Genomic DNA, 17,865 nt, shown 5'->3' on the forward strand with positions numbered 1-17,865 from the left:
TATTTTCAGTCTTTTTTTATTTATAGCACAAAAAATAAAAAACCCAGTAGTGATTAAATACCATCAAAAGAAAGCTCTATTTGCGTGAAAAAAAGGACGCAAATTTTTTATGGGTACAGTGTTGCATGACTGAGTAATTGTCATTCAAAGTGTGAGAGTGCTGAAAGCTGAAAATCAGTCTGGGCAGGAAGGGGGTGAAAGTGTACTGTAGGCAAGTGGTTAAAGAGAAGGGTTTTCAGGGATCGTCTAAAGATGGATAGATTAGGGGACAGTCGGACAGATTGGGGTATAGAGTTCCAAAGAACGGGAGAAGCTCTGGAGAAATCCTGGAGGCGAGCATGGGAAGAGGTGACAAGGGAGCTAGAGAGCAGGAGGTCTTGGGAGGACCGAAGAGAGCGGCTAGTTTGATATTTTGAGATCAGGTTAGCGATGTAGCTGGGGGGGAGTTGTGGATGGCTTTGTAAACTATTGTTAGCACTTTGAATTTTATTCGTTGGGTGAGGGGAAGCCAATGAAGGGATTGGCAGAGAGGGGTGAAGGACACTGAACGGTTGGTAAGGTGGATAAGTCTTGCAGCAGCATTCATTATGGATTGAAGGGGGGATAATCTATGTAAGGGTAATCCAATGAGGAGGGAGTTGCAATAGTCGAGGCGAGAGATAACCAGGGCGTGAATTAAAAGCTTGGTGGTGTCATTGGGTAAAAAGGGGCGTATTCTAGCGATGTTGCGGAGGTTAAGGCGGCATGATTTGGACAGGGATTGGATGTGAGCCTGAAAGGACAGTCCAGAGTCCAGGGTTACCCCTAGCACCCTGGCATGTGTGGAAGGACTAATAGTTGTTCCATTGATCTTGACAGAGAATTCCGGGGAAGGGGCACGTGGAGGAGGAAATATTATGAGCTCGGTTTTAGATAGATTCAGTTTGAGGAAGTGGTGAGACATCCAGGCTGATATGTCTGTTAGTAGATCAGTGATGCGGGAGGAGACTGATGGGGTGAGCTGAGGGGTAGAGAGGTAGATTTGGGTGTCATCAGCATAGAAATGGTAGTGGAAGCCATGGGAGGCTATTAGCTGACCCAGGGAGGAGATATAAATTGAGAATAGTAGCGGTCCAAGGACAGAACCTTGGGGGACCCCAACAGTAAGAGGAGTTGCAGAGGAGTAAGTGGAATTGTAAGTGACACTGAAGGTGCAGTGAGATAGGTAAGATTCGAACCAGTGGAGAGCACAGTCATGGAGACCGAGCAAACTGAGTTTTTTGAGAAGGAGGGGGTGGTCAACAGTATCAAAGGCAGCAGAGAGGTCCAAGAGTAAGAGTATTGAGTAGTGACCATTGGTTTTAGCTGTTAGTAAGTCATTTGTAAGTTTTAGGAGAGAAGTTTCTGTGGAGTGTTGCCGGCGAAATCCAGACTGAAGGGGATCAAGGAGGTTATTCTCAATGAGGTGCTTGCTCAGGCGGTTGTAGACTAAACGTTCAAGGAGTTTGGAAGCAAAAGGGAGTAAGGAGATGGGTCTTAAGTTATTAAGATTGGAGGGGTCCAGTGAGGCTTTCTTTGGTATGGGAGTTACTAGCGCATGTTTTAGAGAGTTGGGGAAGATGCCAGTGGAGAGGGAGAGGTTGAAGATATGAGTTAAAGAGTGTAGGATAGAGTCAGAGGGTGACCGTAGTATATGAGAAGGAACAGGGTCCAGGGGGCAGGAAGTTAGGTGGGCATTAGAAAAAATTTTAGTGACTTCCTCTACAGTAGTTGGGTTAAACAAGGGAAGTATTGATTGTGCAGGAGGACAAGGTGTGTAAGGTGAGGGAGATATCTTTAGTGTAAAGATCTCTTCACAAATTGTATCAATCTTATTTTTGAAGTGATTGCCAATCTCTTGGGCAGTGAGTAAGTTAGTGGGTGGAAGCAATGGAGGACGAAGTAGAGCGTTGAAGGTAGAAAAGAGTTGACGGGGACTGTGTGAGAGGGTGTTAATGAGAGTGATAAAGTAGGTCTGTTTGGCAGTGTGGAGGCAGGAACTGTATTTTTGGAGGGCAGATTTATATTGACTGAAATCTTGCTGTGAATTAGTCTTACGCCACAGACGCTCAAGAGCGCGACTACGTTTTTTGAGGCTTCTGGTATTGTCTGTCTGCCAGGGTTGAAGCGGTCGGGGCATGATTCTGTGTGTAGTGAGGGGGGCCAAAGCATCCAGGGTAGATGACAGTGAACTGTTGTAGACAGAAGTGGCCATGTTGGGGCAGGAGAGGGATGAGATTGTGTTGAAGAGACCATCTGTAGCAGGAAAAAGAAGTGAAGGGTTCAGATGGCGAAGGTTTCTATGGGTAATCGTTCGGTAGTTGGAAGGTAAGGAGGAGGACAAGGAGAGACTGAAACTAATGAGGTGGTGATCAGAGAGAGGGAATGGAATGTTGGAGAGGTTGTGAGGGGTGCATAGGTAGGAGAACATGAGGAAGAATATGGGGGATTTGCCCTTAATAAAGCGGTGGAATACCCCACAGATTTACATGCATTCAGATTTCTACTAAAAAGATTTTAAAAAGTGGCCTGATTTCCTGATTTCCACTGCTATTTACTCATGGAAATATGAATATAAAAATTAAAAGATTTCTGACTGTTTAATTCTGATCAACAAATGGCTTCATATGTAACAGGTTAGCAATAAAAGTGTATTTACTAGGGATCGACCGATATCGGTTTTTCGTTGCGGATACTGATACCGATATTTTGGCCATTGCATATCGGTATTGGCCGATATTTTCGTACAAAAAAAAAAAAAAAATGACCCCAAACCCCTCCTCTGCACTTAAAAGGCCAAGTTTGGCTGTTTTGAATGCTGTCGAATCTGCGCCAGACAGTACCCGGAAGTGATGTCTCTCATGACATCACTTCTGTTTTTTTACATGGAGACCCGATCAGAGCCGAATGCGACTTTGATCGGGTCTTCGGCGGCCGTGCAGCCTGGTTGCCCGGGTCTCCCGGTGGGACGGGAGACCCGGGCAAGCCGCGGAAGGCAGCAGGAGGGGGGACGTCCCTTCCCGCTCCTTTTAATGACAGCCAAGCGGCTTCTCAGCTATGGACGCCGGTATCGTGGTGATGTCTCTAGCTGCAGGGATCACTCCGGTACAAGCACTCTCCCGAAATATCTGCAATATCGGTAACCTCAGGGGCCAATTCCGATATATCGGGGAAAGTGCATATCGGCCCTCTATATATCAGCTTTGGCGATAAACGGTCAATCTCTAGTATTTATAGTTACATTTTTTTTTTGTTTAACCACTTCCTTACCATAGGAGGTCATATGACGTCCTAGGCCTTGAGTGGAGATATCTGGGTGATAGGTGCAGCTGCAGGCATCATTCAGATATCCTTTTTTTCTGCAGGCGATTCCCTGCACAGTAAAAGCCTTCATAACAGCTGTTTAGCTTGATTCCTTTTACAGACATTGTGAGGGGATGGGGATCCCCTCCCCCCGTTGCTTCTCATGGCTCACTTGTTTGATCAGTGTGTCAGGGAATGAATTGGCCAGCAGTGGAAGTTTACCATAGAGCTGGCGGTGGACCAGATGGTCCCTGGCCAGCTCTATGACCCTCGGAGGCCAGAAGCAACGTCATGACGTCACTGCCGTTTTTTTTTTTCTGGGAAGCATAGATAATTTTTTTTAATCTCAGGCTTTTCAGCCCAGAGGAGAAATGTGGGACCCCAGATCTTTCTGTAAAGAGGACCTGTCATGCGCTATTCCTATTACAGGGGATGTTTACATTCCTTGTAATAGGAATAAAAGTGATTAGAAAAAAAAATGTATTCAAAAAGGGAAAAATGTAAAAATTAAAAAATTTAAATAAAATAATAAAAAAAAGTTTCTCCTTGTACTTGTATGCAGAGGCGAACGCATACGTAGGTCATGCCCACATATGTAAACAATGTTTAAACCACACATGTGAGGTATCGCCGCAACTGTTAGAGCGAAAGCAATGATTCTGGTTCAAGACCTCCTCTGTAACTAAACTGGCAACCTGTAAAAAATGTCCAAAAGCGTCGCCTATGGAGAATTTTAAATACTGAAGTTTGACGCCATTCCACAAGTGTGCGCAATTTTAAAGTGTGACATGTTAGGTATTTATTTACATGAATGGTAAATGCCAGGATTTATATTCAGCTGTGCTCACTTGCTGGTCTTGGCTGAGCAATACGTCCTCCATGTTGTTTCCAGGGTTATGGCAGAGCTGTTGGATATTGGAGACAGCAGCTCTTGCACCAAGAACATCAGCAGGAATGCCCAGATGTAAGGCCTGATCTCTTAAGGTGGAACCTGACAATAAAAAAAACAGCACAGGCGGATTATCGGTTTCAGTTTCATGTTTAACCTCTTCGTCTAAACGACTACATTTACTCGCAATATTCAAAGTTTAAAGTCAATGTGTAAAGAAATGTTTTGGATACTTAAAGTTGAACTATAGGCAAAACTTTTTATTTTATTATTTATTTTGGAGGGAGTCTTATAATCCTAACCAGGTTTTTTTTTTTTTTTCGCCATCTGTGTTCCATTGCAGAAATTTACCTTCACTTCCTGTCCCAAAGCCAAACAGGAAGTGAAAGAAATTCCCTGCATACTAAGGGAATTTCTACGGGACCCCCTTTTTTTTGCACAGAGCAGCCCCAATCCTCCTCTTCTCAGGTCCCCCGCCGCCACTATGGGCCCCTCCCCCTAGCCAAGTGCCTGCTTGCTCCCCATCCAGCTCTCTGCATTAATAAGACACACAGAGAGCACGGCTCAGCCCCGCCTCCCCTATTCCCACCTCATTGGATGTCAATGGCTCCTTCACCTCAGCCAATCAGGAGAGAAAGGTTATTACCTTCATGCATAAAATGCCCCTTCAGCCTGTACAACCACTTTAACTTCTTGTCAACTCCCTAATGTACATTTACTGCAGCAGGTCGGCTCTATTGCGCGAAATCACATACCTGAACGTAATTTCCAGCAATAGCCACTAGGTGGCGCTTATTGGACAGATGGATAGCCAATTAGGTCCAACAAACCCGATGCCCGCCAGGCACCCGCGATCGGTATCAAGAGAGGCAGAATGGCGGTCTGTCTATGTAAACCAGGCAGATCGCCGTTCTCACAGGGGAGAAGAGAGAGATCAGGAAAACTGAGCTCTATCTTTACCCATTCAGAGCACCTCCCCCACACAGTTAGCAAGCACCCCCTAGGGACACATTTAACCCTTTGATTGCCCCTGGTGTTAACCCCCTCCCTGCCAGTGTCATTATTACATTAACAGTGCATATTTTTAGCACTGATCACTGTAATAATGTCACTTAACCCCAAAAAAGGGTCAGTTAGGGGTCCGATTTGTTCACTGCAAAGGCGCAATCCCGTTAAAAAACTGCTGATCTGCGCCATTACTAGTAAAAAAATAAATAAAAATTCCATAAAATGGAAATCGGGAAGCCAGCATTTGGGAAATCAGGAAGCCAGCATTTGGGAATCGGGAAGCCAGCATTTGGGAATCGGGAGGCCAGCATTTGGGAATCGGGAGGCCAGCATTTGGGAATCGGGAGGCCAGCATTTGGGAATCGGGAGGCCAGCAGTAAATTTCACTTACCAATAAAGGATTCTGGAAGTCGGGGCGATTTCGGAGAATGTTTGGAATCTGAATTTTCGCCATTACAAACCTTCTTACAGGGAGGATCCTCGACCTACAATATGCAGTGAAATAGAAGAAGTTTACATTCTAAAACTGCTTGAAAATCAATCAATGCGATCCTCACCCAGGTCATCTACTGGGAGGTCTACTGAAGGGGAAGTCCTTCCAAAGCTGAAATATAAACTTTCTGTGCACTGTTTCAGGCCGGCACACCTGCTGTGCCCACAATGGGGGTCACTCTCCCTGCGGGGGTTTTATTTTTGTTTTAATTATTAAAAACACGATAGGAGGGTGTGGGACCCACAAAGGTGGGCGGGAACACTCCGAACCTTCCTGTGTTGTGCTTAGGATTACATTCCAGCACAGATCCCGTATGCCGGGATGACTGAGCTTCTGCACAGGAGTGACATCATCCCACGCTGACCAATGAGGATGGCTCAATCACAGCACCCAGAAGAAGCCGGGTAGAAAATGCCAACACCAGGGAGGGACCTCTGACCGTTACAGGAGAGGAAAGTGTTGTGGACTTTAGTTCTGCTTTAGATGTTTACTTGCAGTGTTTTTCCTTTGCCCAAGTTATAATTTTATTCACTTGCAATGTGACTATGGACTGCTAAAAAATCTGACTACTTCTGGCAGTCTAGCACAGTCACCCCCTCCCACACTGCACACCATAGTCCTCTCCTCTTCTGGGAAATATATACTGCCTGTGCTGGCCCAGCTCCTTTGCCCCTCCAGTTACCTCCCTTCTTAACCATTTATGTAGCTGCAGGGGAGGAATGAAGTGGAATACTTTAGAGCAGAGGTGTCAAAGTAAAATAATCTTGGGCTGCATCAGCAACATGGTTGTCCTCAAAGGGTCAGTTGTATCTGGGATGCACTACATACAGAGTGTAGGGTTCAGGGGTGCTCCATGTACAAAGCGTAGTTCCAGGGGTGCCCTATGCAGGGTTTACTTGTGCACTACATACAGATTGCAGGGTTCAGGGCTGCTTTATATACAGAGTGCAGGGATAAGGAGTGCATTACATACAAAGTTCAAGAGTGCATTATGTACAGAATGCAGGGTTCAGGGGTGCAGTACGCACAGAGTGCAGAGTTTAGGGGTGCACTACGTACAGATTACAGGGTTCAGGAGCGAGTTATGTACAGAGTCCAGGGTTCAGGGCTGCGTTACATACAGATTTCAAGAGTGCGTTATGTACAGAATGCAGGGATCAGGGGTGCGGTACGCACAGAGTGCAGGGTCTAGGGGTGCACTAAGTACAGAGTGTAAGGTTTAGGGGTGCACTAGGTAAAGAGTTCAGGAGTGCGTTACGTACAGAGAACAGGGTTCAGGATTGCATTACGTAAAGTGCAGAGTTTAGGGGTGCACTAAGTACAGGGTGCAGGGTTTAGGGGTGCATTACGTAGTGTGCAGAGTTGTCCTGTGTATAGAGTGCAAGGTTTAGGGGTGCACTATGCACAGTGTGCAAACCTAAGCATCCCGCAAAGCTTCCTCACATCTCTCTCTCCTACCTGGCCCAGCTCTGGTACCTCCCTGTGTAGGCGGCTCTAGTAGCTCCCTGTGTAGGCGGCTCTCGTACCTCCCTGTGTAGGCGGCTCTCGTACCTCCCTGTGTAGGCGGCTCTAGTACCTCCCTGTGTAGGTGGCTCTAGTATCTCCCTGTCTAGGTGGCTCTAGTATCTGCCTGTGTAGACGGCTCTAGTACCTCCCTGTGTAGGCGGCTCTCGTACCTCCCTGTGTAGGCGGCTCTAGTAGCTCCCTGTGTAGGTGGCTCTAGTATCTCCCTGTGTAGGCGGCTCTAGTATCTCCCTGTGTAAATGGCACTGCCTCGCATTGCAGGGAGATTGTTCTTTCTCTCAGATTCCGGAGATCTGTCCCCACTGTGAGTGCATGCAGGGATCTGTTAACACAGAAAGCTTCCTCGCATTTCTCTCTCCTACCTGGCCCAGCTCTGGTACCTCCCTGTGTAGGTGGCTCTAGTACCACCCTGTGTAGGCGGCTCTAGTACCACCCTGTGTAGGTGGCTCTAAAACCACCCTGTGTAGGCGGCTCTAAAACCACCCTGTGTAGGCGGCTCTAAAACCACCCTGTGTAGGTGGCTATAGTACCTACCTGTGTAGGTGGCTCTAGCACCTCCCTGTGTAGGTGGCTCTAGCACCTCCCTGTGTAGGTGGCTCTAGTACCTCCCTGTGTAGGCGGCTCTAGTACCTCTCTGTGTAGGCGGCTCTAGTACCTCCCTGTGTAGGTGGCTCTAGTACCTCCCTGTGTAGGCGGATCTAGTACCACCCTGTGTAGAGGCAGCTCTAGTACCACCTTGTGTAGGCGGCTCTAGTACCACCCTGTGTAGGCAGCTCTAGTACCTCCATATGCAGGCGGCTCTAGTACCTCCCTGTGTAGGCGGCTCTAGTACCTCCCTGTGTAGGCGGCTCTAGTACCTCCCTGTGTAGGCGGCTCTAGTACCACCCTGTGTAAGTGGCTCTAGTACCTCCATATGCAGGCGGCTCTAGTACCTCCCTGTGTAGGCGGCTCTAGTATCTCCCTGTGTAGGCGGCTCTAGTATCTCCCTATGTAAATGGCACTGCCTCACATTGCAGGGAGATTGTTCTTTCACTCAGATTCCGGAGATCTATCCCCACTGTGAGTGCATGCAGGGATCTGTTAGCTCTGGGAGTCGCTGAGAGCAAAGCTGTCCCTTGTAAACACAGAAAGCTTCTGTAATTACAAGTGACAGTGGGGAGCGAGAGAGGAAAGTGAGAGCCAGAGTGCGGAATGGAGTTGTGCCTTGTTACAGCTGCAAGGGTCACATGACATGGCTTGGTGGGCCGGATTCGGCCCGCGGGCCTTGTGTTTGACATATGTGCTATAGTGTCACTTGAGTGACAGCTGAGTCTGCTGACATCACATATAAGATCTACACTAGGGAAAATGTTACAGGTAATAAACCAATGCCTAAAACACAATAAATGCACATATAATCCTGGAGAGTCACCTAAGTGACAGCTCTGAGTCTGTTGGAGCTGCTAACATCCCATCCAAGATGGCGGCTCCCAGCACAAGTCTAAGGGCTTTTGGAAGTCTACAGAAGGAAGCTTTTACAGGTAAAAAAACAACACCCATAAAATAAAGTAATGAAAAAATAATCTTTTGGGAAGATTTTTGCTGAAATGAAAGCTCCGGTGACAAGGCCTCTTTAATGTCCTTTCACCAAAGAAAATGACTGCAAGTGCTGAGATGCCACCCCAATACAAGTGTGATACAGGCGATCTATAAAATCGGGGTGTTCCTCCGCTCACACCCGGCAACAACTCTGCAGTAGTTTGTAAATAGCCTCCGAGACGCTTCAGCGGCCTCACCTCCAGCAGAAATCGATTGACATCCTGATGACAGCTCAGCAAATACACAGCCGCCTCCTTGATCCTCTTCCTGCTATATTCAGCTTTCCTGGCTGCCTTGCTGGCTCTGCCGGCTGCAAAATAATCAATGGCAGAGATGATATCAGAGCGCACGGCACTCATATAACATAAATCATTTCATGGGGACACAGAGACGAGGGATCATCCTCCTCCACCAACCGGGAACACACCAGTCATAGCAAGGAATTTAAAGAGACATTGGCACCTTCACACCTCAGTGATTGGTTCTGTTTAACCACCTGTCCTGCGGAAGATTTACCCCCCTTCATGACCAGCTCATTTTTTGCTGTTCAGAACTGCGCTACTTTAACCACTTCAGCCCCGGAAGGTTTACCCCCCTTAATGACCAGGCCATTTTTGCGATTCGGCACTGCGTTATTTTAACTGACAATTACGCGGTCGTGCGACGCTGTACCCAAATAAAATTGATGTCCTTTTTCCCCCCCACAAATAGAGATTTCTTTTGGTGGTATTTGATCACCTCTGCAATTTTTATTTTTTGCGTTATTTTTTGCACTTTTTGGTATTTTTCTTACCAAAGATATGTAGAATACATATTGGAATAAATTGATGAAGAAATTTGATTTTTAAAATTTTTTTATTGGGAATGTTATATAGCAGAAAGTGAAAAATATTGTTTTGTTTTTTTTCTTCAAAATTGTCGCTCTTTTTTTGTTTATAGCGCAAAAAAATAAATAAGTAAATAAATAAATAAAAAATCGCACAGGTGATCAAATACCACCAAAAGAAATCTCTGTTTGTGGGAAAAAAAGACATCAATTTTATTTTATTTGGGTACAGCGTTGCACAACCACACAATTGTCCGTTAAAATAACTCAGTGCCGAATCACAAAAAATGTTCTGGTCATAAAGGAGGGGGGGGGGGGGTAAAACCTACCAGGGCTGAAGTGGTAAAGAAATATACGGCCAGAATTCGTCAAGGACAGGCAAATGCTTGTCACATTCGTCCAACCAATCTTGTATACATGGACTCCTTTGAGTAAAGATTTTGGGATATTTTTGCAGTATTTAGGACCCGCTCACATTAGCTGCACAACAAAATGTTGTCTTAGCATGCAGCCTTGTGTGCCGGAGATGGGGGGGGTCCTTGATTTGTTGGTTTCTGCCGGATAGAAGAGTTCCTGCTGTACATCTGGCCTGGTTTGGATATGAGAGCTGTGGGGGAGGGGGGGGGCACAAATGCCATAGTGCAGGTGCTGATAAATTTTAATAAAACTAACCAATAGGGTTAAAACATGAGGACCAGAGGGCAGTGTGGGGGAGGGGATGGATCGGCTGTGACACCCTGCGTGTGGGAAAGGATGGATGAACTGCACTCGGATCGCTGTCATGTCACCAAGCCTTGTGTGGGGGTGGATGAGCGGCAGGGATCACTCTCTCCAACCTGACCGGCCACCGAATTACATCACCGCTGGAGGACGTGCTATTTCAGGACGCGTTTTGAGAAGACTTCCTCAGGGGCTGAATCAGGAATTGCGAGTCGGACGTACATCCCCCCTGATGACCTCCTGAGTTGCAGATTGCGGTCAAACAACCAGTGTTACATTTTTATTCATGCGGTTTTTCTATTGTTGTACAGTTCATACACCACTGCTTGGATTGATGCGATTCACGGTTTGTATTTTGAATTGTTGACTGAATTTTGTTCTTTCATACAACAGAATCAATGTAATCTGTAGCTTTATACCCCTGAAGAAGGAAAAAAACTGTGATTTTTAGAAACGCGTTGGATGTTTGTCTCTGTTATTAACGTTCAAATTAGACAACGGTTCTACAACTATTCCCCCTGACCGCATTGTTATTAAATGTTTGTTTATTGTTATTTTCATGTAATAAAATATGTACTTTTTAAACTTTTTTTGATTTATGCCCTAAAAAATCCCACGCAGGGGGATCTGTACATAGATCTCAGATTATAGGGATCATTCCCACACTTTTTGTAACCTTTTACTATCCAGTAGAAAGAAAAGTATTGATTTTTCGGTGCTGTGAAATGATCTGCCCGATTATTACCCTCCAGGAAATGTAACTTTTCTTTACACCTCAGGATTACCAAAAATCTCTGCGCTCGGAGTTCCACTTTAAATGCAAATAATAGCATTGATGTCTTCCTGCCCGATGGTGGGAGGATCTCCGAATTATAAATCCGAGAGTTATAATTGTACCTCCTATCATTTCTTCCAGTATTTTCTGACTGGGTGCTGCCATGATGATGTCATCAAACGCTGACAGCGATCTTCCATCCAATGGCAGAGCCAAGAGAAGGAATTTACTTCTTATATCCGCCAATCACTGCAAGTGTGAGTTCACATGGTCAGAGAAAGTGAACCCCCTCCCCCGCACTATACTTACCTCGGTCACAGCCCATGCAGCATTCCGGGGATCTGAAATCCTCGCTCTTTTCTCTGCAGGTTTCTAGGATGGATCTGAGTGATTCCGATTGTTCTGCGCTGCCACAGAGAATCACCCTGATCTGTCCCAGGAGAGAAGCGCGGCAAAGAGGGGGAGGAGCTAGGATTTCAGATCCCGGACTGAGAGCGCACCACACATGGAGGTAAGTACAGCAGGGACGGGGGAGGGGGGGAGGTAGTAAGGCGTTACTTCATCTTGCCTGAAAAGGTAAACTGACCCTGTAAAGTGACACTCAGTGATATCCCCCCCCCCTTTTTTTTTATTAATAATAATCCATACACATCCTCCTGTGTCCATTTCCCCAGGAAATCAATACTCCCGGAAGTGTCCTTTCCCAGGAAATCAATACTCCCGGAAGTGGCCGTTTCCAAAGAAATCAATACTCCCAGAAGTGGCCATTTCCCAGGAAATCAATACTCCCGGAAGTGGCCGTTTCCCAGGAAATCAATACTCCCAGAAGAGGCCGTTTCCCTGGAAATCGATACCCATGGAAGTGGCCATTTCCCAGGAAATCGATACTCCCGGAAGTGGCCGTTTCCCAGGAAATCAATACTCCCGGAAGTGGCCGTTTCCCAGGAAATCAATACTCCCAGAAGTGGCCGTTTCCCTGGAAATCGATACCCATGGAAGTGGCCATTTCCCAGGAAATCGATACTCCCGGAAGTGGCCGTTTCCCAGGAAATCGATACTCCCAGAAGTGGCCATTTCCCAGGAAATCAATACTCCCGGAAGTGGCCGTTTCCCAGGAAATCAATACTCCCGGAAGTGGCCGTTTCCCAGGAAATCGATACTCCCGGAAGTGGCCGTTTCCCAGGAAATCGATACTCCCATAAGTGGCCATTTCCAGGAAATCGATACTCCCAGAAGTGTCCGTTTCAGAGGAAATCAATACTCCCGGAAGTGGCCATTTCCCAGGAAATCAATACTCCCAGAAGTGGCCGTTTCCCTGGAAATCAATACTCCCAGAAGTGGCCATTTCCCAGGAAATCGATACTGCCAGAAGTGGCCATTTCCCAGGAAATCGATACTCCCAGAAGTGTCCGTTTCAGAGGAAATCAATACTCCCGGAAGTGGCCATTTCCCAGGAAATCAATACTCCCGGAAGTGGCCGTTTCCCAGGAAATCAATACTCCCAGAAGTGGCCATTTCCCAGGAAATCAATACTCCCGGAAGTGGCCGTTTCCCAGGAAATCAATACTCCCAGAAGTGGCCGTTTCCTAGGAAATCAATACTCCCAGAAGTGGCCGTTTCCCAGGAAATCAATACTCCCAGAAGTGGCCGTTTCCCAGGAAATCAATACTCCCGGAAGTTGCCGTTTCCCAGGAAATCGATACTCCCGGAAGTGGCCGTTTCCCAGGAGATCGATACTCCCGGAAGTGGCCGTTTCCCAGGAAATCGATACTCCCAGAAGTGGCCGTTTCCCAGGAACTCGATACTCTCAGAAGTGGCCGTTTCCCAGGAAATCGATACTCCCAGAAGTGGCCATTTCCCAGGAAATCGATACTCCCAGAAGTGGCCGTTTCCCAGGAAATCGATACCCCCAGAAGTGGCCGTTTCCCTGGAAATCGATACTCCCGGAAGTGGCAGTTTCCCTGGAAATCGATACCCCCTGAAGCGTCCATTTCCCCCGGAAATTGATACCCCCGGAAGTGGCCGTTCTCTAGGAAATCGATACCCCCGGAAGTGGCCGATTCCCAGAAATTGATACCCCTGGGAAGTGACCGTTTCCCCGGAAATCAATACTTTCCCCAGGAAGTACAGGAGCAGCCGCATCACTTTGCACATGAAGGCGTCCAATCATCAGGAGGCAGACCTGGGTCTTGAAAGGGAACTCTATGTTATATCTGAATGCAGCAATAATGGGTTGCTGGGGGAGGAGCCTGCACACGCTGTAGCCCCCATTATTGCTGTCTATGCTAGCACTGGCCGAGTGCCATCCCATGTAAATTTTTTTTTCTTGTTTTTACTCCAATAAATCAGATTATACAGAGAGCACTAGATTGCTTTCTTTATTTTACACATGTACCATTGCATGACGGTGGAGAGACGGTTATGAGGAAGTAACCACTTCATCCCTGTTACTGTGTCACTGACACAGCGACCTTGGCCACCATATCCCACCTGAGGCATTCCCATCCAGAGGGAGGACAGGAGGAAGCAGCCCACCCATTATCTGATATCAGCACCTGTCTGTGTGCAAAAAGCGGGTTTGGCTCATTATAATCTGTGAGCCAAACCAGGAGGTGAGCGGCCAGCATTGTCACTAATGCACATAGTCACCTTATGAATCGAAAGCATCAGCACTTGGTCACCTGATATCCGCACAGCACAGAAAGGATCACCTATTTTTATCAACTTTGCACCATTTGTTGATGACATTCCACTCAAATATTATTTATTAGCACGGGCGCTTTATTGTGATATTTTTATTTAGTTATTAATAATCACAGTTCGGCTCCGTTCACATCTTGGCGTTGCTATTACAGGCGTTTTTTCAGGCGTTTTTATGGCCGTTTTTGTGCAGGCGTTTTTAGATATACTGGAGACCAATGGAAAATGCCTGTAATCTGCCCAAAAAGAAGCTCAAGTACTTTTTTGAGAGTTGGGCGTTTTGCTCACGGTGTAAAAACGCTCAGATGTGAACAGGGGCAATTGAAATGAATAGGATTTGGCTTGTTGGGCGTTTTGAGAGCTGATCCTAGAGCAGAAAAACTCCCCCAAAATGCCTACATGTGAACGTAGCCTTATAGTCTTTTATCACCTGGATTCATATTATCCGTCATCACATGATTTAACCACTTGCCGACCGTCGCACGACTATTTACGTCGGCGGTCAGCCCCTCACAGGCAAAGTGACGTAGATCTACGTCGCTCGCCTGTGAGGCTCTGGGGGCAAGCGCGCGCCGCCGGAGAAGCGCTCCTGCCTCCGCTCGTTCCCTAAGCAGTCTGCGCGAGTGACCGGCGGACCCGAGGAGAGGGAGAAAGGCAGATGGCTGATGTAAACACAGCCGTTGTAACGTTAAAAAACCCTACTTTGTGAAAATTCCCTACCCTCGTCACTTCCGGTCACATACGTAATGGAACAGCTGAGCTGCCTAGCAGTGCGCATGCTCACAGCTCCGGATATGTCATTGAACAGCTGAGCTGCCTAGCAGTGCGCATGCTCCGGAGTAGGGAATTTTCACGGTAGTGTGTTGTAACGTTACACCGCATCAGCTGTTGCCGCGGTTACATTAAAACATCTCGGCTGTAACATGAAATCATCTCCGCTCCTACCCCTGTCACTTCCCTGATCTCGGCTCCTAAATGTAAAAGCGGTGGGTGTATGAAAATATAAATCACGGAGATCTCGGCTCCTAAATGTAAAAGCGGCGGGTGTATGAAAATATAAATCACGGAGATCTCGGCTCCGTGATTTATATTTTCATAGACCCGCCGCCGCTTTTACATTTAGGAGCCGAGATCAGGGAAGGGGTAGGAGCGGAGATGATTTCATGTTACAGCCGAGATGTTTTAATATAACCGCGGCAACAGCTGATGCGGTGTAACGTTATAACACACTACCGTGAAAATTCCCTACCCTCCAGAGCATGCGCAATTCTAGGCAGCTCAGCTGTTCAATGACGTATCCGGAGCTGTGAGCATGCGCACTGCTAGGCAGCTCAGCTGTTCCATTACGTATGTGACCGGAAGTGACAAGGGTAGGGAATTTTCACGAGGTATTGTTTTTTCACAGAACACCATCTGTCATTCTCTCCTGTGTAATAACAGAGATCATATGGTCCTGCTATGTAGGATCGTATATCTCTGTAGTTACACAAACAGCCACGCCCCTTAACAGTTAGAATCACGCCCCTAGGGACACACTTAAAGTGGAGTTCCGGCCTATTTTGCAACTTAAGTGATTCCTGGAGTGCTCTCTATGCTGATCAACAATTGGGCATTTTCATTTTTTTTCGGGGGTCCCTTACCTTATTTTCATGGCATTTTTGATTGTACTTCCTCCTTCTCCCCCCTCTGTGGCAGCGGCCACCGACATCACTTCCGCCTTTGCATTGCATCCTGGGAGCTGTTTGTCATCACTCCCAGGAGTTTGGAATCAGGAAGAACTCCCAGAACACTCCCTGGAATCAGGAAGAACTCCCAGAACACTCCTTGGAATCAGGAAGAAGACACAGCAGATTACACTGCGGCTTCAGATGCCCACATCCAAGATGGCTGCGCCCAGACAGCTTTTTTTAAAAGTAAGATTTTGACTAAAATCCAATACCGTACACCTTGTAAGTATGTCAATTTAATTTGGGTACAGCGTCGCGTGCAATTGTCCTTCAGAGCCGGTTCACATTTGTGCGGCTGCGGCATTCGCATGTAATGTCGGAGCGCACTGCTCCTTCATTACATGCGATCGGCTGTGCGGTGCGAGTTTAGCCATACACTTTGTATGGCTAAATTCGCACCGCACCCGCAGCAAACACGCACAGGACCCTTTTTTGCAGCCGCATCAGGATCGGATCGCACAGCAGTTCACACTTGTGCGATCCGATCCTGTGCGAACTGCACGATCGCACTGCGATATGCGATCAAACTGGGGGTGTCGTTAAGATTACATTGACACCCCCAGCATATCGCATATGGCAGTGTGAACTGCCAGGGGTGCGTTTGCGATGCGGGAACAGGCTGCGAATTCGCAGCCTTCCCACATCGCATAAGTGTGAACCGGGGCTTAAAGTCACGCAGTGCCGAATCGCAAAATAGGGCCTGGTCAGGAAGGGGGTAAAATCTTCCGGGGCTGAAGTGGTTAAAAGCACTTTTATTGTGGTACTCACTATTTATTTATTGATTAATGTTTTTAAGACTCTTGATATTCACTTTGCTTCATTATTTTATCCTTTAGCGCTACATATCTTATTCCACCCCACCAAGGATCCCGGCTTCTCCAGCCTGACTGACCTCCAGACACACCTGAGGTGATAAGGAGGGATAGTGAGGTGTATGGATGATGGAGGAGACTGTAATACCGCACACCGCCTATAGGGGGAGTCACACATACCGAGCAGCTCCGCCAGGCTCCTCCTCACACCTCCCGGGGTAGAGCCGCTCACAGCCGACATCGCCGCCTCACACACAGGAGAACGCCGGGGATCACACCGGGACCTTTCCCCGCCACTCTCCACACACACACAGGAGAAGACCGGGGCTCACACCAAGACCTTTCCTCCACTCTCCGCACACACAGGGCGCGCTGCTCTGCTATTGGTGAATCTGCCGAGTGGGCGCGCTTCTATTGGTGGAATTCCTCCGCCGGACGCTAGAGGTAAACTGACTTCTGTGGGTCAGACGGAGCGGCCATTTTGCTGTTGCCAAAGCTGTGCACTTCTTATTGGGTTCCGTTTAATTTATATTGATTAGGGGGTTATTTAATTATTTGTTTATTTATTTTCTAAAATAAATAAATACATTTTCTAAATTATCAATTTTAACCGCTTAAGGACCGGTCCTATTTCTGACACTTGTTGTTTACAAGATAAAATCAGTATTTTTTGCTAAAACATTACTTAGAAACCCCCAAACATTATATATATATTTTTTTTGCAGAGACCCTGGAGAATAAAATGGAGATTGTTGCAATATTTTATATCACGCCGTATTTGTGCAGCGGTCTTACAAACGCGATTTCTTTGGAAAAAAATACACTTTTCTGAGGTAAAAAATAAAAAAAACAGTGAAGTTAGCCCAATTTTTTTCTATAATGTGAAAGATAATGTTACACGGAGTTATTAGATACCCAACATGTCATGCTTCAAAATTGCGCACGCTCGTGGAATGGTGACAAACATTGGTACTTAAAAATCTCGGCGACAATTGAAAAATTTCTACAGGTTACCAGTTTAGAGTTACAGAGGAGGTCGGGTGATGGAATTATTGCTCTCACTCTAATGAACGCGGCGATACCACACATGTGTGGTTTGAACAACTTTACATATGTGGGCGTGACTTGTGTATACGTTCGCTTCGGCGCGTGAGTTTGGAGGGACGGGGCGCTCTATATTTTTTTTCTTTTCTTATTTATTTTACCTTTTATTTTTCATTTTTACACTGTCGCTTAAAAATAAAACATTTTTGATCACTTTTATTCCTATTACAATGAAAGTAAACATCCCTTGTAATAGAAATAAGCAGGACAGGTCCTCTTTATTGTGAGATCTGGGGGTCACAAAGACCTCACACCTCACATCTACACTAAAAAAATAAAAAAAAAGTATTTTTTTTTTTCATGATGAAAAAAAATGGGATCTTTAACTACCTCAATACTGGGCACTTAAACCCCTTTCCTTCCCAGACCAATTTTCAGCTTTTAGCGC

General features: G+C 46.5%; 1 protein-coding gene across 1 annotated transcript in view; it reads right to left on the reverse strand.

The window, feature by feature from the left end:
* Positions 1 to 16,643, reverse strand: part of FANCA (FA complementation group A) — a gene marked incomplete at its 3' end in the record, with an annotated part of 185,566 nt that extends 168,923 nt beyond the window's left edge. The window contains exons 1-4 of the mRNA XM_082257122.1: positions 16,554 to 16,643; positions 9,011 to 9,123; positions 5,610 to 5,703; positions 4,170 to 4,312 (exon numbers count right to left, since the gene is read on the reverse strand). Of these exons, the coding sequence (XP_082113248.1) occupies positions 4,170 to 4,312; positions 5,610 to 5,703; positions 9,011 to 9,123; positions 16,554 to 16,614 (411 nt within the window). The 5' untranslated portion in view covers positions 16,615 to 16,643. The remainder of the gene's footprint in view (positions 1 to 4,169; positions 4,313 to 5,609; positions 5,704 to 9,010; positions 9,124 to 16,553) is intronic.
* Between the last annotated feature and the right edge of the window lie 1,222 nt (positions 16,644 to 17,865).

The sequence above is a fragment of the Pelophylax lessonae genome (assembly GCF_965119305.1).
Source record: "Pelophylax lessonae genome assembly, chromosome: 4".
Lineage (NCBI taxonomy): Eukaryota > Metazoa > Chordata > Amphibia > Anura > Ranidae > Pelophylax > Pelophylax lessonae.